The 21,839-nt window shown below is 41.7% G+C and overlaps 1 protein-coding gene and 2 long non-coding RNA genes across 3 annotated transcripts; all 3 read right to left on the bottom strand.

Annotated features, from left to right (window-relative positions):
- Positions 1 to 4,062: 4,062 nt before the first annotated feature.
- LOC121810006 lies at positions 4,063 to 6,605 on the bottom strand. Its single transcript, XR_006052345.1, has 2 exons — positions 4,369 to 6,605; positions 4,063 to 4,279 (listed from the first exon to the last, which is right to left on the bottom strand). It is a non-coding gene; the product is annotated as an uncharacterized LOC121810006 (long non-coding RNA).
- A 1,535-nt stretch (positions 6,606 to 8,140) lies between these two features.
- Positions 8,141 to 10,683, bottom strand: LOC121809960. Its single transcript, XR_006052335.1, has 2 exons — positions 8,447 to 10,683; positions 8,141 to 8,357 (listed from the first exon to the last, which is right to left on the bottom strand). It is a non-coding gene; the product is annotated as an uncharacterized LOC121809960 (long non-coding RNA).
- A 3,058-nt stretch (positions 10,684 to 13,741) lies between these two features.
- LOC121806927 (probable indole-3-acetic acid-amido synthetase GH3.1) lies at positions 13,742 to 16,258 on the bottom strand. Its single transcript, XM_042207104.1, has 3 exons — positions 15,721 to 16,258; positions 15,404 to 15,505; positions 13,742 to 15,259 (listed from the first exon to the last, which is right to left on the bottom strand). The coding sequence occupies exons 1-3, from the start codon at positions 16,029 to 16,031 to the stop codon at positions 13,909 to 13,911; spliced, it is 1,764 nt and encodes a 587-aa protein (XP_042063038.1). The 5' UTR covers positions 16,032 to 16,258; the 3' UTR covers positions 13,742 to 13,908.
- Positions 16,259 to 21,839: the final 5,581 nt, after the last annotated feature.

Below are 21,839 nucleotides of genomic sequence, written 5' to 3'. Positions count from 1 at the left end.
GATGCCGTTCGGCCTCACGAACGCACCTTCTACTTTCCAGGCTGCCATGAATGCGATTTTTCAGCCGCTGCTCCGACAATGTGTCATTGTCTTCTTCGACGATATTCTGATCTACAGTCCGACGCTCGAGTTGCATGGACAGCACTTATCGGGGGTTCTGGAGCTGCTTAGCAAGAATAGATTTTTCGTGAAGCTATCAAAGTGCTCTTTTTGCAGTGTCATGGTAGAATATTTGGGACACTTAATTTGCGATGGCCAGCTCAAGGCGGACCCCACAAAATTGGAGGCTATGACAGTTTGGCCTACGCCAAAGACAGTTAAACAGTTGAGGGGCTTTCTGGGTCTCACGGGTTACTATCGTCGATTCGTTGAGCACTACGCTATGATCGCTGCTCCACTCACTGATTTGCTCAAAAAGGAGGCTTTCGCGTGGTCGCCTGAAGCCGATGCGGCCTTTGCAGCACTCAAGAAGGCAATGACGTCGGCCCCAGTTTTGCAACTTCCAGACTTTGGATTGCCATTTTGTGTGGAAACAGATGCATCGGATGTGGGGATTGGCGCGGTTTTAATGCAGCGCGACCACCCTATTGCGTTCTTCAGCAAGAAGCTGGGTCCTCGGCGCCGGATCGCCTCGACATATCATAAGGAATTATATGCCATTGTCGAGGCCATGCAGAAGTGGCGTCAATATCTCTTGGGACGTGAATTCATTATTCGAACAGATCAGAAAAGTCTCAAGGATTTATTCCAGCAAGTGGTTCAGACTCCGGACCAACAACTTTATGTCCGGAAACTTATGGGATACAAATTTGTGATTGAATATAAACGGGGCATCACAAATAAGGCAGCCGATGCGCTGTCACGTCAACACGAATCAGAAGATGGCCAGCCCGAGGGGACGGTACTGCCTAGCCCGCCTGCCGGGGAGAACAACGCTGCCCCGGACGATGGAGCAGTTCAGTTTCTTGTCACCGTTGCGAAGCCAATTCCCGATGTTATGCGCGTGTTGCGCGACGAGACCGCGTCCCGGCCTGAGCTAGTGGAATTGGCCGGTAAAATCAAAATAGGGGAGGCTCCGCGGCATCTGGCATGGGCGGACGGCTTAATCTACTATAATCGCAGGGTGCTGGTGAGCGCAGATTCCAAGGCTAAGCATTCTTTATTGGAGGAACACCACAGCTCGCCCCTTGCAGGCCATCCTGGCCACGAGAGGACGTTCCGTCTTCTAGCAGCAGGGTTCTTTTGGCCAAAGATGCGCAAGGATGTTGCCAAGTTTGTGGACGAATGTGTTGTGTGTCAATCCACGAAATACTCCACGCAGAAGCCGGCAGGGTTATTGCAGCCCCTTCCAGTGCCGTCACAAGTTTGGGAGGATGTATCTATGGACTTCATCACGGGGCTACCCCAATCCCGTGGATATACATCTATTATGGTGGTGGTTGATAGGCTATCAAAGTATGCCCATTTTGCGCCTCTTCCCACCAAGTTTGACGCTCTACGAGTAGCCCAGTTGTTTGTTAATACCGTGGTCCGGCACCATGGTTTCCCTAAGACCTTGGTTTCGGATAGGGATTCGGTTTTCTTAAATGCGACTTGGGAAGAAATGATGCGGTTGAGCGGCACTAAGCTACATTTCTCTACGGCCTACCACCCGCAGTCAGATGGTCAAACGGAAGTTCGGAATCGGGGATTGGAGCAATATTTGCGGGCCTTTACTGCGGATAAACCATCCAAATGGGCGAATTTTCTTCCGTGGGCAGAGCTCTCCTTAAATTGTTTTCATCACTCGGGTCTAGGGACGTCACCTTACCGAGCTTTGTACGGGAGACACCCACCTTCTTTGGTGGCATCTCCGCCGTCGGCGAAGACACCTCCTAACGTTGCGGAGATGATCCGAGAGCGGGGGGAATTGCTGGTGACTCTGCGACGTAGCCTTCAGCGGGCGCAACAAAGGATGATGGAGGGAGCCAACCGCCATCGTCGTCACGTCGAATTTGAGGTCGGGGATGTGGTTTGGTTAAAATTGCAACCATATCGCCAGCATTCGGTTGCTAAACCGATATCCGCAAAACTAGCCCCTCGCTTTTATGGCCCTTTTGAGATTATGGAGAGGATTGGACCGGTGGCATACAGACTACGCCTCCCGGAAGGGAGTCGAATTCACAACGTCTTCCACGTGAGCCTTTTACGAGAATTTGTCGCTGGTACCGGGAATGTGGACGGCGTTAAGCTTCCGGCTGACTTTGTAGGAGCAAGACCAGTGGTACGACCGGTGGCCCTTTTAGAGGACCGCGTCAGTTGGCGCGACGGGAAGCCGGAAAAACAGGTGCTCGTGAAGTGGGAAGATGACGACGCCTCGCCCTCTTGGGAGCCGTTGGAGGAAATTGGGAGACGGTTTCCCGATATTCACCTTGGGGACAAGGTGATTCTTAACGGAGGGGGGGTTGATACGAGTGCCCCGATAACACCTCCGGTGCAAGAGGAGAACGTCCTTAACAGACTGCCAGCTCTATCTCTTTTTGGACGAGGCACAATGCCTCTTTACTTAATTTGTGCAAGTCTTGGGACCCTAAACTGGCTGATCTCATGAGTTTGTAGGGGTGTCTCGGCTACCCCTATGCTAGCTGCTCATTTCCTTTCTTTTGTTTTGATGTCATATTTGTCCTTACTATACTTGATCTTCTTCCTTTAACTATTTTGGTATCACAAATGTAGGTAGTCTTGCCTATGTTGTTGCCATTCTGATGCAAGAATTTGCCAAGGAGAATGAGGCATATGGTTGTCAAACTTTGAGTCTTATGTGGCCGTCGATTGAGAAGAAGAAGGGGGGAGGACTTGTCCCAATCCTAATCTATCTTACTACTGATTTTAGCTAACAACCAAATGCTTAGTGTTAGAATCTTTAAAGTGGAGGTTTTTGCATTCTACAATTGTGGTATCACATGATGTAAGCAACATAGTGTAGTCTCTTTCACTTTGTCTTCCCAAAACATATGTAAAATCCTCTTCACAAAGTGTTGCACTAATTTATTCTCTTTTGCATGAATAATTTCTTATTCCTTATTCTCCAAGATCGAGCACTTATAATTTCAAAAGGTCGGGATTACAACGAAAATTCTACGACCACACGTCTTCTAAAGGAATTTAATTATGCTAATAAATCCGATTTAATTCGAAAGAAGAGATCGAAATTCCGGGGTGTCACACTACAATTACTAGTTTGTCAGTACTTTAATTAATTTTGGGTTATACATAGTTATGTTTACTTTTTATGGTTTGACCACAGGTGTACCGAACCCGCCTTTAGTAGAATTCGACTATCCTGCTCGATCAGGTTTGCAGATTAAGGTCGAAAATCTTCCAATAATTGGCGGGGTTTGAACTCATGACCTCAATGTCAACATAGCTCTGCGTTTCCAACTACTAGGCATGCACATGATTAAAAAACAATAGGTTCACGGAACCGCCAGAACCCCTGGCGGGCCGGTTCGGGTTCAAAAAATCGCCGGTTTCGGCGACGGTTCAAAACCGCCAGTTTCCGGCCAAAACCGCTTGTTCCGGGCCGGTTCAGCGGTTCAGTTCGTAATTTTTTTATTATATTTTTTTCTTATGAATTCTATAAAATTCTTGATTTTCTCATTTATAAAGACATCCTTGAATGTTTTATGTTTCACTTTCAATGTGAGACAAAATATGTTGAAGTATTTTCTTTTATAACTACATGTTTAGATCTTTTTTTTATAAAACAACTACATGTTTAGATCGTTCATTCATCTTTTTCCAATGTGGGATACAAAACTTTCTTTTGTCTTCTACTTTTATTCATATTTTCTACTTTCTTTAAGTATAATATATATAAACAAAATTATTGTTTGAATATATTCTTGATAGATAAAAATAAATAATTATTGAGATATATGATTTGTATATAGAAAAATATTTATTTGTATAATTGTAACACCTCGAGTTTTCGTGCACTAATTTTGGAGTATGAATAAAAAAAAATGGACGAATAGACTATTGGAATTTAAGTGCGAGGAATTTCAAATTTAAGTACTACAATTGTTGGAAAATAGAAATTCCAATAGAGTGCTTTTTGTTCATGATATACAAAGGAGATATGTTACAGCTTAGCAAATCTAAGGAGTACATAATCTAGGATTTGACTCTAGCTAGAAATGGTAATGAGATCAAGGAATGCCTTGTAGCATGATCTTTTCCCCTTTCCTCTTCTCGATTCTTGCTCCCACAAAACTCCAATCTTGGACAGCCATTGCACCTACAAGGATAGCATAAAAAGGGGTATCAAAATTCTAGCACATAAGAAAGGAAAGAGAGACATAAACTCAAAGAGGAAGGAGAAGTAACATGTAAGCTAGGACAGCCAGGGGCTGCGGTCTTCAGCTGTGAGGACAGCCACTTTTGTCCATTTTCAACTTGCACCATTTGGGAAAAAAAGGCAAAACTGCCACAGGTTAAGCTAACCAAGCCACAAGCCGAAAAGGAGGCAATCTGCAGAGTCAAGATCATTTCGGATCAGCCAAGTGCAACAACCCCAAGACTTGCACAAATTAAGTAAAGAAGCATTGTGTCAAGTCCGAAAAAGAGATAGAGCTAGCAGCCCCAAAATAGGAGCCTTTGCCCCGAAGATTGTAGATGCCAAGGAGGACAGCCCCAACATTCATCAAATTAGTAAGAATAGCAGTATCACCAAGCTCGAAAGGGAGCTGAGGAGCAGCCCCGAAACAGCATATCACTTTCCAAGGATTACACCAATATAGTAGTGAAGCTTTAAGCCCAAAATCAAAAAGAAGAGAGAAGCTTTAACCCAAAGAGGGAATTGAAACCTCATTGGCTGCCACAAAAAGCCAAGACTTGTGGCTATATATAGAGCTATACCACACAAGTTCCTTCACCCTTAAACCACCCCAAAACTTGCGAAAGAGCAGCAAGGGGGAGGAGCGAGCAGAGGAGTTAGCAGCAAGAAGACAACAAGGAATTTCCAACCGAGAGGTAATTCCCTCAACACCAACCCCACCCTTTCTGCATCACGTTAGAACGCCACGAAATTTCCAGAACTTAGAATCATAGGCGGCATGCTCACGTAGGAAAATCATAGCGATAGATTCAACGAATAATCAATTACCATAGCTACTGCCTTCAAGTAAAACCAAGAGACCACAATCGAATAACAATAAGTTAAGAGGGAAAAGGGGGAATGGACTTAGCTTAGTAATTGGAGCTGCCCGATGAGGATCGGTTGGCGGCGGAGCCTCGAAGGCTGCCGTGCGGACTCCACTGTGACTCCGAGGCGACGGAGCCCGACAGACAGGGCTGTTCGATCTGGGCGACGACGGAGGGCCACGTTGCGAGGCGGCAGGCAGCCGGTGCCTAGCAGTGGCGCTGGATTGAAGACGGTGTATAACGCCGTAACCAGAGGGCTGAGCATGGTGACAGGATTTCCGCGAGTTTAGCGGCATGTCACTCCGCAGAGAAGTAGACCGGCAACGACAGCGCCGACAGGAGCGCTTGCTGGCCGGCCTCGACCCAGCGGCAACCGGGAACCGTAGTAGGCGGCGGTTCTGTTTCTCGAGCAGCCGGAGACGAGAACAGCGGCGGTGGCTGCTCGTCGAAACGGCGGGAGGCGAAGCGTGCAGCGGCGTTACCCGTCAGCAACGCTCGCACCGTCGCAAGGAGAGAGAGAGTCTTCGGGTGCACCTGCCGTCGTGGGGGTGAGCTCGCCGGAGAAAAGGTGAGAAGAATTGAGAGGAGGCGCTGCTTCAATCCTCAAATTAGGGATTTAATTGGGGAGTATGTATGAAGTGAAATTGGGGATTTTGAAGGAGAAAAGGAGTAAGTACCGATGGGATGGGAAGAGAGTATTCTTTTTTAGGCTTCCATATTTTATTGCTTGGGCCTCTTGAACTAATTAGTAGCTGGGCCAAGGAAATTAAATGGTTGGGCTAAGTCCCATTTAATAAATTGAGTATAGTAGACTGCCTCAACTAAATTGTTGGGATGTGATGAAGTACAATCAGACCGAAAGTTAAATAAGGATTTGGGCCTTTTAACTAATTAAGAAATTTGGATTGATTTTAGTGATGGAAGTGGTGTGCCGTTCTACTCGAGATAGGACTGAGATTTTAAACTGTTGAGCTAGTTTGAGGAAATTAATTTAATTAGGACTTGGACCTCCTAATTAAATTAAGAGGAGATGGGTTGCGAATTTTATAATGCTTTGGACTTGAATTGTTAAAAGTTAAGCATTGGGAGCTTAACTAAATAACGTCGCGAGTAAATAGTTTAAAATCCGGAAGGGTGAAATTTGAAAATCATGGGCGGCCTTAAGAAAAATCCGAAGAAGAAGGAATTTAAGGAGGGTTTTAAGAATCCATATTTTATTAAGAGATAATAGAATTTCTCCAAGATAAGTAAAGCGAACAATTAAGTACTGCCGCACAATAAAGCCGGGTTAGGATTTAAGGAAAAATCCTATAAGCCGAGACTAAGAGATAGATGCTATCCTAGAGGATGCATGCATTTTTTTTTCAGAAAAAAATAGTTCGAGTACTAATTAGCGTGTTACGCTATTTATTTCTAAAGGAAAATTTATTCAAGGGCAAGTGAGGCCAAACGAGGATTTTAATTGGAGATAAGCGTATCAGGTGGGCTTTCTTTAATATCCAGCACTATAGTGTGGATATAAAGCAAATATTTTGAAGTTATGAAATATCTTCTTTTCTAAAAAATGGAGATGTGATTTATTTTTGAAGTTGTTGTCATGCCATAAAATGTTTGTTTTTGAGACCTGTCTGTGAGGGCTATATGCCGTGAATTTGGCGATGCCAAACATTTGGATAACGAATTCGGGTCTGAGAGTGGGTAAAATCCCAACACAGACTTACACGCGCGAGCGCTGTGAGCCATCCTAGAGAGAGGTTGGCCGGCGAGGGTGCTTGTTGAAGGTGGCCACCTACAACAGCACACTGGATTCTCAGACATGGTGGAAATATCAAGAACTTAGACTGCAGTCGGACTTTTAAGATCACAAAAGAATTTAGTATGCTCGGGCCTTTTAAGAAAAACCCCGTGTGATACTGTTGATGGATGACAACTTATATTGTATGTTTTGTTTTTGGCAAGTGCCCACTGAGTACTCATGTACTCAGCCCTGCATGTATTTATAAATGTGCAGATTAAGCAATAGGGTGGAGGCGTGCTGATCAGAGTCGATGCTACTTAAGTAAATAAGTGTGGATCTCTCGACGCTTCATGTCTTCATACGCGAAGTCGTTTTTTGGACTTTTTCCGTTGCAGTTTGTTAAGAGAGTATAGTGAACTCTCATCATCGAAACTCTGATTCATTTTGATGAAATGCCATTGTTATTCAAATCCTTGTAATCGAATACTTGGATCTTATCTATCATATTGTTTGACTTTTCAATGTGCAAGTTCTATCTTCATTTCTTCCATATTTCTTTAAATCCCTTTATTAGTTGCGATTTATCCGCTTTTGCTATCCTTGGCAAAGTGCGGTCGTGACAGAGTGGTATCAGAGCCTCAGTTCTTTTCTGCTCTGAGATCCAAATACTCCTTTCAGTCATGGTCTAGACTTGTTCGCTAGACTAAACCTAGTAGCCGACGAGATCAGCACTCCAGCCCGACGTGTTCGACATAATTTTGAGAAAACAGTTTCTTGGGGTGTCTTGAGGACCAAGTGAAAACTTTTTGAAAAAAAAAAAATTCAGTGACAAGAGTAATGTTTTTGCAAAATCTTTTCATAACTCGAACTGTAGGACTCGAACGAATTCTTACTACCGCTTCCCTGAGCGATGATTATAAGCAATACTAGATACGTTAGTAAGAAAGGACGTGATGTGCGGCGACAAGACATAACACCTAAGAAGGACCAACGCCCGATGCAGGAAGCATGAGAGGGCAGAGGTCGAGGAAGAGAGAATGAGGAACAGTGCTATAAGGGAATAGCACACGGTAGATCCTCGCCCAACCGAACTGCATTACCATGCTTGGAAGATCGTTAATCCTACCGCGTCACTAATTTTGGAGTATGAATAAAAAAAAATGGACGAATAGACTATTGGAATTTAAGTGCGAGGAATTTCAAATTTAAGTACTACAATTGTTGGAAAATAGAAATTCCAATAGAGTGCTTTTTGTTCATGATATACAAAGGAGATATGTTACAGCTTAGCAAATCTAAGGAGTACATAATCTAGGATTTGACTCTAGCTAGAAATGGTAATGAGATCAAGGAATGCCTTGTAGCATGATCTTTTCCCCTTTCCTCTTCTCGATTCTTGCTCCCACAAAACTCCAATCTTGGACAGCCATTGCACCTACAAGGATAGCATAAAAAGGGGTATCAAAATTCTAGCACATAAGAAAGGAAAGAGAGACATAAACTCAAAGAGGAAGGAGAAGTAACATGTAAGCTAGGACAGCCAGGGGCTGCGGTCTTCAGCTGTGAGGACAGCCACTTTTGTCCATTTTCAACTTGCACCATTTGGGAAAAAAAGGCAAAACTGCCACAGGTTAAGCTAACCAAGCCACAAGCCGAAAAGGAGGCAATCTGCAGAGTCAAGATCATTTCGGATCAGCCAAGTGCAACAACCCCAAGACTTGCACAAATTAAGTAAAGAAGCATTGTGTCAAGTCCGAAAAAGAGATAGAGCTAGCAGCCCCAAAATAGGAGCCTTTGCCCCGAAGATTGTAGATGCCAAGGAGGACAGCCCCAACATTCATCAAATTAGTAAGAATAGCAGTATCACCAAGCTCGAAAGGGAGCTGAGGAGCAGCCCCGAAACAGCATATCACTTTCCAAGGATTACACCAATATAGTAGTGAAGCTTTAAGCCCAAAATCAAAAAGAAGAGAGAAGCTTTAACCCAAAGAGGGAATTGAAACCTCATTGGCTGCCACAAAAAGCCAAGACTTGTGGCTATATATAGAGCTATACCACACAAGTTCCTTCACCCTTAAACCACCCCAAAACTTGCGAAAGAGCAGCAAGGGGGAGGAGCGAGCAGAGGAGTTAGCAGCAAGAAGACAACAAGGAATTTCCAACCGAGAGGTAATTCCCTCAACACCAACCCCACCCTTTCTGCATCACGTTAGAACGCCACGAAATTTCCAGAACTTAGAATCATAGGCGGCATGCTCACGTAGGAAAATCATAGCGATAGATTCAACGAATAATCAATTACCATAGCTACTGCCTTCAAGTAAAACCAAGAGACCACAATCGAATAACAATAAGTTAAGAGGGAAAAGGGGGAATGGACTTAGCTTAGTAATTGGAGCTGCCCGATGAGGATCGGTTGGCGGCGGAGCCTCGAAGGCTGCCGTGCGGACTCCACTGTGACTCCGAGGCGACGGAGCCCGACAGACAGGGCTGTTCGATCTGGGCGACGACGGAGGGCCACGTTGCGAGGCGGCAGGCAGCCGGTGCCTAGCAGTGGCGCTGGATTGAAGACGGTGTATAACGCCGTAACCAGAGGGCTGAGCATGGTGACAGGATTTCCGCGAGTTTAGCGGCATGTCACTCCGCAGAGAAGTAGACCGGCAACGACAGCGCCGACAGGAGCGCTTGCTGGCCGGCCTCGACCCAGCGGCAACCGGGAACCGTAGTAGGCGGCGGTTCTGTTTCTCGAGCAGCCGGAGACGAGAACAGCGGCGGTGGCTGCTCGTCGAAACGGCGGGAGGCGAAGCGTGCAGCGGCGTTACCCGTCAGCAACGCTCGCACCGTCGCAAGGAGAGAGAGAGTCTTCGGGTGCACCTGCCGTCGTGGGGGTGAGCTCGCCGGAGAAAAGGTGAGAAGAATTGAGAGGAGGCGCTGCTTCAATCCTCAAATTAGGGATTTAATTGGGGAGTATGTATGAAGTGAAATTGGGGATTTTGAAGGAGAAAAGGAGTAAGTACCGATGGGATGGGAAGAGAGTATTCTTTTTTAGGCTTCCATATTTTATTGCTTGGGCCTCTTGAACTAATTAGTAGCTGGGCCAAGGAAATTAAATGGTTGGGCTAAGTCCCATTTAATAAATTGAGTATAGTAGACTGCCTCAACTAAATTGTTGGGATGTGATGAAGTACAATCAGACCGAAAGTTAAATAAGGATTTGGGCCTTTTAACTAATTAAGAAATTTGGATTGATTTTAGTGATGGAAGTGGTGTGCCGTTCTACTCGAGATAGGACTGAGATTTTAAACTGTTGAGCTAGTTTGAGGAAATTAATTTAATTAGGACTTGGACCTCCTAATTAAATTAAGAGGAGATGGGTTGCGAATTTTATAATGCTTTGGACTTGAATTGTTAAAAGTTAAGCATTGGGAGCTTAACTAAATAACGTCGCGAGTAAATAGTTTAAAATCCGGAAGGGTGAAATTTGAAAATCATGGGCGGCCTTAAGAAAAATCCGAAGAAGAAGGAATTTAAGGAGGGTTTTAAGAATCCATATTTTATTAAGAGATAATAGAATTTCTCCAAGATAAGTAAAGCGAACAATTAAGTACTGCCGCACAATAAAGCCGGGTTAGGATTTAAGGAAAAATCCTATAAGCCGAGACTAAGAGATAGATGCTATCCTAGAGGATGCATGCATTTTTTTTTCAGAAAAAAATAGTTCGAGTACTAATTAGCGTGTTACGCTATTTATTTCTAAAGGAAAATTTATTCAAGGGCAAGTGAGGCCAAACGAGGATTTTAATTGGAGATAAGCGTATCAGGTGGGCTTTCTTTAATATCCAGCACTATAGTGTGGATATAAAGCAAATATTTTGAAGTTATGAAATATCTTCTTTTCTAAAAAATGGAGATGTGATTTATTTTTGAAGTTGTTGTCATGCCATAAAATGTTTGTTTTTGAGACCTGTCTGTGAGGGCTATATGCCGTGAATTTGGCGATGCCAAACATTTGGATAACGAATTCGGGTCTGAGAGTGGGTAAAATCCCAACACAGACTTACACGCGCGAGCGCTGTGAGCCATCCTAGAGAGAGGTTGGCCGGCGAGGGTGCTTGTTGAAGGTGGCCACCTACAACAGCACACTGGATTCTCAGACATGGTATCAGTTTTAAGAACTTAGACTGCAGTCGGACTTTTAAGATCACAAATGAATTTAGTATGCTCGGGCCTTTTAAGAAAAACCCCGTGTGATACTGTTGATGGATGACAACTTATATTGTATGTTTTGTTTTTGGCAAGTGCCCACTGAGTACTCATGTACTCAGCCCTGCATGTATTTATAAATGTGCAGATTAAGCAATAGGGTGGAGGCGTGCTGATCAGAGTCGATGCTACTTAAGTAAATAAGTGTGGATCTCTCGACGCTTCGTGTCTTCATACGCGAAGTCGTTTTTTGGACTTTTTCCGCTGCAGTTTGTTAAGAGAGTATAGTGAACTCTCATCATCGAAACTCTGATTCATTTTGATGAAATGCCATTGTTATTCAAATCCTTGTAATCGAATACTTGGATCTTATCTATCATATTGTTTGACTTTTCAATGTGCAAGTTCTATCTTCATTTCTTCCATATTTCTTTAAATCCCTTTATTAGTTGCGATTTATCCGCTTTTGCTATCCTTGGCAAAGTGCGGTCGTGACAATAATAGTTATCGTTAGGTTTATACAATTTGTATAGTAATTATTCCTTTAATGTGTATACTAGTATTTATTAGTTAACGTATACATAATTTATAAACATAAGCAAATCGATAATGATAAAGAACTAATGAATAATAGTTCATGTAATAATATTTGTTGTTAAATTATAGTAATAATAAAAGATGGAGTACTAATATAGACAAAGAATGATGAGAGATCTATCATATAGTTATAAATAATTACTTTTATCCCACATTGAAAGAAAGAGTAACACATCAAATAATGTGTAACTATAAAAAAGAATAATCCAATACACTCTCTTCCAATTTAAATGATCAAGTCCAACATTAAGTATTGATATTTTAAAAATCAAAAGGATTAACTTTAAGTATGTGCAATTGTTTTTTCATTTTTGTCTTTATTATATATTATAAATTGTGCATACATAAAATTCAAACAATAAGGTGAAAATTACAATTTTATTGATAATAAATTTGAACAAGACTAAAAGTTACAACTTATAATGATTATAATTTACTTATAAAAATTAATAAACAATACTTTAAGTTAAACCTTTTGATTTTTAAAATGCAAATACTTAAAGTTGGATTTGAAGCTTTAATTTGGAAGAGAGTGTATTTGATTATTCTCTTTTATAGCTACACGTTCTTGGATGTGTTACTCTTACTTTCAATGTGGGATAAAAGTCATTATTTATAACTATATGATAGATCTCCCATCATTCTTTGTCTATATTAGTACTCTATCTTTTATTATTATAATTTAACAACAAATATTATTACATGAACTATTATTCATTAGTTCTTATCATTATCGATTTGCTTATGTTTAAATTTATGTATATGTTAACTAATAAATATTATTATAAAACATAAAAAGAATAATTATAATACAAATTGTATAAATCTAACGATAACTATTATACAAATAATTATTTTTCTATATACAAATCATATTTCTCAATAATTGTTTATTTTTATCAATCAAGAATATATTCAAATAATAATTTTGTTTATATATATTATACAAAAAATTGAAAAAAAGTAGAAGACAAAAGAAAGTTTTGTATCATACATTGGAAAAAGATGAATGAACGCTCTAAACATGTAGTTATAAAAGAAAATACTTCAACATATTTTGTCCCACATCGAAAGTGAAACATAAAACATTCAAGAATATCTCTATAAAAGAGAAATAACCAAGAATGGTTTCATAGAATTCACAAGCCCATCAAATATATATGGGCTATTATGAATTTCTTGTATTTATTTATTTGTAAAAATTATTTTTTAAATATAAAAATCAATTTTTACAAAAATAAAAATAAAATTAAATGAACCGGCGGTTTAACCGTTGAACCTGAATCAGACCGTGTGAACCACTGAACCGTTCGGTGGTTCTGAACTGCTGCGCCTGTTTTAGTTCAGGTTCCGGTTTATGAATCGGTGGTTAATCGCCGGTCCGGTCGGTTCGGTTTGTGCATGCCTACCAACTGCCCTACCACCTGTTGGTAAGTTTGTGTATACTTTACTTTTTAAGTACTCCTGGTGCCAGATGATCCACTACACATGGAGTACCATATAAATGCATTTATGAGCCCAATATTTGATTACTCTTCAAGCCCAATTACTTAACCTCCAGCCCAAAATCCTAATTAGTTATTCCCCAGGAAAACCCCAATCTTATTTCCTTGACTCAACAGTCCTTATCGGAAGATCTTTAAATAAATGCAGAAAATTTAAAAGATTAAACTACGGTTTTGATTAAGTATAAAAACCAGATTGAAACGAATTACTTATAAGTAGTACTTTGAATGACAGTCGTAGTCTTCCCCATAAAATAATTGTATTGTTACTTCAATCATTAATTTTACCATAAACAAAACCTCCACCTTTATTTTACTACTTTAGTAATAGCATCACTTAATTACATACACATACATGATACATAGAAACAACTACCAATTAATCTATAATCCCACATATAACCTTCCATGCACATTTAAAACAATAACAATAATTCATGTCTCACACACCATTGTTAAGAAAGTAGCCTATATTTGATTAACATAGTAGCTTTTGTCACGGGAGAATATTAAAATCAACACTCTTAGACCCACTTCCTTTGTCACACCCTTCACAAGTCATAGACACATTTACCATTTATTTGAATCTACTCACATAATTTTAAATAAAAAAAACATAATCCAAATCAAACACAACAATAACCTTATTCCAAAAACACTAGACCGTTACACCATAACGAATCATCCCCGCCTCTCCGGGGTCCAGCGGGGCGGGGCGGGGCTGAAATGCGCGGACACGACCCTGGCGTCGAGCAGCTCCACGATGGGCGTGTAGCTCACGCACCTCGGCGCCTTGTACTGATTAATCGACGCGCCTCTCCAGATGGCGTAGTCCATGAGCTCCTCAAACGTGCCCGCCCTCACCACCCGGATCTCGAGCGGCCCCACCGAGTTGTCCGCGACCCGGCACTGCCTGTACACCGTGTTCATCGACTCCTCCATCAGGTGGCAGCACCTCTCCATCACCTCCCCGCCCGGGGCCCCACCCGACAGCTCCCAGTACACCACGTAGTGCCCCGGGATGGACCCCGCGTCCGCGTAGCTCGTGAACTCGACCACAGAGGATCTAATCTCCCTCAGCAGCTCGGCCGCGTTCTCCACCGCCCTCTGCAGCTCCAGCTCGTCCGTCTTGTCCGCGTCGATGCTTAGGAGCACGTTTTTCCTCCGCACGAATTTAAACTGCGGCGCGGAGTTGTGGTGACCTGTCACTTTCAGAACATCACCTACTCTGTAGCGGCATAGCCCAGAGTAGGTGCTGACAACCAACTCATACTCTTTTCCCACCTCCACGTCAGCAAGCTCCACTGCCTGAGACTGAACTTGTTCAGTCTCGGGCGGGTGGGGGAGGAACTCAAAGTAGCCCATGTTGGGCATGATGGTGTAACAAACCTCCGAAGGCTTGGTCATCGGCTTCATGTTGAGTCCGAAATAGCACTCGGACGACGCGTACATCGTGCACGCCTGAGGTAAGCCCCCGCTGTAAAAATCGAGCATCGGGATGTACTGAGCCATGGCCCCGGTCACAATCACATCCAGGTATTTGGTGTTAGGCCAGATCCTAGGAATTATCTTTTCCCAATTTTCAGCTTCACACTCTCTGGTGATGAACCCGGCCAGAGCCGGGTCGGGTTTGAGAATCCCGGCCATCCGTTTCTGTATCGATACGTCAGTGATTTTAGGGTTTAGGACCCCGGACGAGATGTCTAGGACGAGATCGCGCCAATGAATGGTCAGGAACTTGATTGCGCGGAGGAGGCCTGAGGCGAAGACGGCCCCGACCCTGAGGACCTCCTCGCGCAGGAGGAGGCCGCAGAGCATCTGCGTGTACATGCTCTGGACCGAGTCCTCGCAGAGGATGGCCTCGTCCGGGCTGGTGTAGGTGTTGTATGGGTCGACCGGCCGGTTCTTGAACTGGTCGCTCTTGTAGTAGCTCGTGAGAACCGGCCGGGCGACCAGACCGCCTGGGGTCTCGGTTTCGGCTTTGATGAAGAGGAAGTAGAGTCCTTTGCCTTTGTCTAAGTTGGGGACATATCTGTGGTCCATACAGCAAAAAAAGGCCATGTATAATGAGTGTTTATATTAATTTTGCATGGCCTTTTTTGAGAAAAGTTTGCCTTTTCTGAGATTGATACTAACTTGACAAGTAAAAGTATAGATGGGTTAGGGATTTTCTTACAAGTTCATCACCGGCATGAGAAGGCTGTACAACAGCTGTCGGCGGTCCATCTCTTCGCGAATCGTCGGCATCAGCTTCCTCTCCCCGCCTGAGGTGCCAGAACTGCCCAATTCCAAAAAAAAAACAATTTTAGTAAAGTAGTGTTCAATTTCTTTATTTAGATAGAGAACGTTTTATCTCCTAAAATTGCATAGGATCACGTGATCAAAATCAACAAAATATTCGAAATCACGGATACATGTAATTTTGTGAATGAGTTGCAATGATATAGAAATGCGGATTTTAAGAAAAATATCGAAAATTGAGTATTTTATTACCTAGTAAGAAACTCGGAGATGGGGTAGGAGCAAAGGATAGGAGAGCGGTCTCCGTTGGCGATGCGCTGGATCTCGGGCTGGAGATCCTCGTACGTCACGATCGGAACCTTTGACTTGAAGGATTCGCGGTCGGTAGCGCCACCGAGGTTGAAGCGCTGGAGGTATTCAGTGTGCGCATTTTGGGTGAGCATCTCGGCCAGCACACTTTCTTGCACGGAATCCGGATTCTTGGTCATCTCCTCGATAAATTCGAGGCTCTTAGTGAATTTCTCGTTGACCGGCGGCGGCGGGGGAGAGGAGTCAACGGCCATGGTCAAACGGAGGTTGAGAAATTGGAGATGGAATTAGAATTAGAATTAGAATGATGTTTGATTGTGTTTTGGAAATGGTGGTATGTGTGATTTTTGAGGAGGGGTAGGGTTGGGGTTTTATAGGAAAGGGAATGGGCTGGCCCGCATGCCGCCAGGGTCGAATCACACACGTGGAAGCCGGACTCTTTTATGCTTTTCTCGTCTTTTGTTTGGATGGGTTATTACTGTTTCGGACATTTGAAACCTATGTGACGACATTGACATTGTAGTGTGGATGGGTGGCATTGTTGGACCACGTGACGCCATCTTGTCTCCGATGGAGGGGACACTGGGGCCACTACGGATTCCACGTAATCATTTTCCAGCTCGGGCGTTTTTGTCTTGACTCATTTTTGCTTGTCAGGGACAATGATAGGCTGCCGGCGACATAGAGTATATAAAAAGCTATACATGAAAATAATAGTAAAAAAAGTAGCATCCCTATTTACATTTAATTATGGAACTGGATAGCATAAATTGTGCAAATTCAATTCCTTTTATATAAATAATACTCTATTCATTCCTTGTTAAAAGATACTTTTTTTTTGCATGAAGATTAAGAATGTGTGTTAAGTGGATAGTGAATAAAGTAAGAGAAATTATTTTTTTATTAAAATAAAATGACTCAATTACCTTAAAACTTTTTAAAATAGAGAAATGATTCAGTTAGTATCATGCTCGATGATTAGTTTAAGTGGAGAATGCTATTGTCTTGTGTATAATATTCATCCAACATGTTAGATTTAATATTCGATGATAATCGATATGATTTACCGTGACCATGATGTTCGCATACATTAATAGATGGGTAAGAGCATCTCCAATGGCAGCGTCGGCACCGGCACGCCGATTTTTCGCGGACGCCGGTGCTGACGCCGAACCATTGCAGCCGGCGTCGGTGAAATCGGCGTCAAAATCGGCGTGCCAACGCTGATTATTGGGCTGACGCCGATTCTCACGTCGATCCTCACGGCGCCATTGTAGGCCCCAGATTGGCGTCAGACCGGCGTCAGATTTTTTTTTTTTTTTTAATTTTTTGAAACACTATATATACGCGCTTTGGACATCATTTTCATTCGCACCACTTGTTTTAACGCGTACTCTCTCTATCTTAATTAATTTCTGTACAAGATCAACAACGAGAAATGAGTAATGCCGGTGGTAGTGATGGTGGCCGTGATGAGGATGCTGATGAGTATGAGCGTATGATGAACGAAGAGCTAGATACCTATACGAGCCGTGAGGTTGATCGATGGCTGCAGAGTTATATGCAGCCGGCAGTACCTCGCCCACGACCAGTTGTCCACCGTCGAGAAGTGGTTGATCGTGATCATGTAGCTGCACATCAGCGCCTGTTCACAGATTACTTCGCAGAGGAGCCGCGTTTTAATGCCAACCATTTCAGGCGTTGTTTTAGGATGAGGCGGAACTTGTTTATGCGTATTGTTAACGCTTTGGAGCATCGATATCTGTATTTCCGCTCCAGGCACGATGCGGCTGGCAGACCCAGCCACACCTCTATTCAAAAGTGCACTGCGGCAATCAGGTAGTTGGCCTACGGGACTTCGACATTCATGTGGGACGAATACCTCCACATCGGTGAGACGACTGCCATTGAATGTATGAAGTATTTCTGTCAGGGCGTGATTGAAGTATTCGGTGATCAGTATCTCCGAAAGCCTACCCCCAAAGATTGCCGGGATTTGCTGCGGATGCACGAGGATCAGCATGGGTTCCCGAGAATGTTAGGCAGCATAGATTGTATGCATTGGGAGTGGAAGAACTGTCCCGCTGCCTGGAAGGGGTTCTACACGACTGGCTACAAGAAAAAGAATCCCACGATGATCCTCGAGGCCGTAGCTGATTACCGGCTGTGGATTTGGCATGCGTATTTTGGGATAGCCGGTTCGAACAACGACCTAAACGTCCTCAACTCGTCACCTCTTTTCAACGAGCAGTGCCAGGGCGTCGGTCCGGCCATCAGTTTTGTCGCCAACGATAACCAGCATGATATGGGCTACTACTTGGCGGATAGGATATACCCTAGGTGGCCCGTCTTTGTGAAGACGATCCGGTGCACATCAGATGCGAAGAAGGCCTACTTTGCGACGCGGCAGGAGTCGGCACGAAAGGACGTGGAGCGCGCATTTGGTGTGCTTCAGGCTCGATGGGCTGCAGTTAAGGGACCAACGCGTTTGTGGAATGTCGACTGCATTGCTGATATAATGTACGCCCGTATTATCATGCACAACATGATTGTCGAAGATAAAGGTGTACAACTGACTAATTGGGCCAACGACGATAATGAAGCAGGTCCAAGCGACGGCGTCGCCGCCGCCAACGTACGAGGTGGGGTACCTCACGATGAAGAAACCCTCCTCCATGCACATGCCGACATGCGTCAAACGGATGCTCATATTCGACTCCAAAATGATTTAATTGAAGAGTTGTGGGCGCGGAGGATTGCAAGGCGTTAGTTTTTATTTAAAATTATGTAATTTTTTAAATGTACTTTTTAATTTAAATTAAAATAGTATATTTTCGCGTATATGTGTCGTATATTTAATTCCGTATTTTATGTGATTGTTAATTGTACTTTTTTAAATTTTAATAGTATTATTCAATTTTCCTGTATTTTTCTTGTAAATTAAATTCCGTATGTTGCTACGATTGTAAATTAAATTATATAATTATTATTAGTGATGTGAATAGGCTATGGGAGGGCTATTGCATGTCCAGTTGCATGTCCAGATGATGTGTCATGAGAATTTTAGTGCTGATGATGTGGCAGTGGTAAGACTATGAGATGGCTATTGCATGTCCAGAACCACTGGAGATGCTCTAAATTAAATTGCTATACAAATAGAGTTAGACATAAATATAAATAATTATGTGTAGAAATTTTGAAGCAATCACGTGGACAACAGAGGCAATAATGTCATTTACGAGGCAACTATAATTTGTGTCTTTGTAGGTACACTATTTGTCAACTAATGATACGGAATTTATTTTCATACCTATATCTATTTGGGATAGCTTTTTGATTATACAAAGCTAAGTGGTGGTTAAAATAACGAATTCCATAGCTTTCATCGCCTAATTATTTAATTAATCATGTTTCCTCCACATACTTAGGTCCTAAGATATTTCGTTTATTTTATTATATTTGTGTAAGAAAAAGTGAAATTACCTACTTGATAAAGGTTTTTTTTACCTACTACTTGATAAAGGTTAAGTCATAAGTATTTATTTGAATTTGTGATTTCAAGTTTCATAGGGGGCATGGAATTTGTCTCACCAATTCAAAAGCAAGTGGTGGAAGAGTTTAGTTCGTTGGATATACGAATTTAAATAAATAATCTCACTTTGTACGTTTCTGAATTAGAGAAAACATGGGCAGGAATGAAATTTAATTTGACACCACATATTTTTAATTTATCTTATTGATGAGAGCTTCAAATAGTCTCATTCTAACAATATTTGTTAATACTACCACCTCTCTTTATTGATAGTGATTTCCATTTGGATTTGTGATTTATTGCTAATTTTCTTTAAGTTGTTAATTTTAATAATTAATTTATTGTAGTATATTAAAAATGTAAACACGATGACATTGAAATGTCAATATAAACTTAGTTGATATTTTAATACTCTGTGTTGACATTGATAATTAAAACGTCAACACAATATATTAAAATGTCAACACAAATTTGTGTTAACATTTTAATATAATCGTGTTGATATTTTTAATACACTATGTCGAAGAGTTAACAAGTTAAGAAAAGTTAGCATTATAACACACATGTGTCTATTTGTATTACATCTCTTTGATGATATCTCTAAGCCGTGTTCCTAATTGTAATAAGAGAGATTAAGTAAGAATTAGTATTGTCTCAAATTAAAATTAGTTAATAAATTCAATTTTAGGCCATGCAAGTGGATATGTATGAACATACGATGGTTCAATTCCATAGTCAAATCGAAGAAAGAATCTGGCTTACGCGAAAGCAATTGAACATCCCCAAAAAAAGGAGACCAAACAAGTACAAATAATTTCTATGTTTCATCTAGTATGGGAAAAATGTAACTCTTCAAAGTTGGGTGAGAATGAGCTAAGAAATTAGATGCAAAATTCATTTACTCGTTTTTTTCTCTCATAAAGTAGTGGGCATGCATAGATCTTGATATTAATACAATTCATAACTAATTAAACCATACAATTAACAACTACATTGTCCTTTTAATTTGACCCTAGTATTAGGTTGTAATTAAGCCTATGATTGAATATACATTGACATATATACTAACATTATGTATATTTTTCACATAAAGTATACATTAGAAAATATCTTGTTCTTATTAACTTGATGTCGGTAAATAGAATATTTTCTTATTACATGCTTAGCTCTTTGATTTTCATGTAAATTATGAGAAACAACACTGTTGGAATAATTTAAAGATGTTGAGTGTAATTTTCCATGTACCTACAAGCTATATAGTCCACATCCTTGAAAGAAGCGTCGAAGACTTTGCCACTCAACATAGAACATAGACAAATGGGAGCTTGTTTTATCAATTTTATAGGGATGGGAAGCAAAATATGGTGGCATTAAATTTTTGTGTTTGGCTTCATAAAGGTAACGAATTAATACATATATCTAAAACATTCTTATGTTTTTGGGTGAAAAGAGTGATGGTTCACACCCACAAACGCCACTAATATACACCACAATTTGCTTCACGTTTATCTCAGAAATATCATGTTGGATAAGCTAAGGGTTTTGTTTCTTCTTTAATACTACTAATTTATAAAGAAAATTCAATTTTATTCCTCCCAAAAGATAAATACATTAGTAGTATGTAAAGTATTTTGCTAACTATATTTCCAAAAGTGAAAAGTTTTTGTGCATTGTGCTAATTTCTTGCTGTGTTTTACTGATATCAATCTTTAATACATTACTCTATTTGCTAATTGCCTAGGAATTCCAATTGCAAAAATTGCAATTAAGAGATATGCACACATAGTGTCCTATATTATACAGTAAACTGCATTTTTTTCTATAAATTTCAAACTAAGATTTGAACTATTAGATTTTAAAATTTGATGTTATTGTTGAATAATTGGTGGACCTTCATTTGGGCTTGTCTATTTCCTTGGCCCATGTGATGATTGAATTGGGCTTGGCCAAATACTTACTCCTCATACTCCATATGCCGCCATGTGTACTCTCACCCGGATCAAGGCTCTAAGCCGTTGGATGGCGATGTGTGCTTGTTATGTGAGAGGTTAGACCCTTCAGTTTCATTCACTCTTTTACATACACTCTCTCTCACTTCTCTTGCTCTCGCTCTCTCTCGCTCTCTCCTTCTGCTTTCTTCTCCGACGGCTTTCCGTTGGTTCTTTTGGTGATCTTGCACGGTTGAAAGTGCAAAGGATCTAGCTACAGTAACTGAGGAGGCAACCACTTCGGTTGCTGAAGTGTTGGGCGAATTAGGGTTTCATGTGTGAGGTTTTTCTGGTGAGATCGTTCTCAGAGGTGATAGATCTGGTGTTGTGGAGCCTGTTGGTGCTGGAATCTGGAGTGTGAGGTTAATCACCCAAGGATTCAGTTGTGCTCCCTTGGATCTGTGTTCTTGAGAATAGGCTGGTGCTATCGGCGAGTGTCTGAGCCGAAGCATTGTGTTTCAGTGTGTTTGCTTTGTGTTCTGTTGTGTTTACTTGTGTAACCTTGTTAGATCCGTGAGGATCGGTTTCTTGTGGTACTGACT

Source organism: Salvia splendens, chromosome 6 (assembly GCF_004379255.2).
Source record: "Salvia splendens isolate huo1 chromosome 6, SspV2, whole genome shotgun sequence".
Lineage (NCBI taxonomy): Eukaryota > Viridiplantae > Streptophyta > Magnoliopsida > Lamiales > Lamiaceae > Salvia > Salvia splendens.
This window is presented reverse-complemented; position numbering and strand designations above follow the sequence as displayed.

Bases quoted from the DNA above. Each gene is read 5' to 3' on its own strand.
- LOC121806927 (XM_042207104.1), bottom strand. From the start codon at position 16,031: ATGGCCGTTGACTCCTCTCCCCCGCCGCCGCCGGTCAACGAGAAATTC. The intron at 15,506-15,720 runs GTAATAAAATAC...GGAATTGGGCAG, and splicing joins ATCTCCGAGTTTCTTACTAG to TTCTGGCACCTCAGGCGGGG. The intron at 15,260-15,403 runs GTAAGAAAATCC...TATGGACCACAG, and splicing joins CTCATGCCGGTGATGAACTT to ATATGTCCCCAACTTAGACA.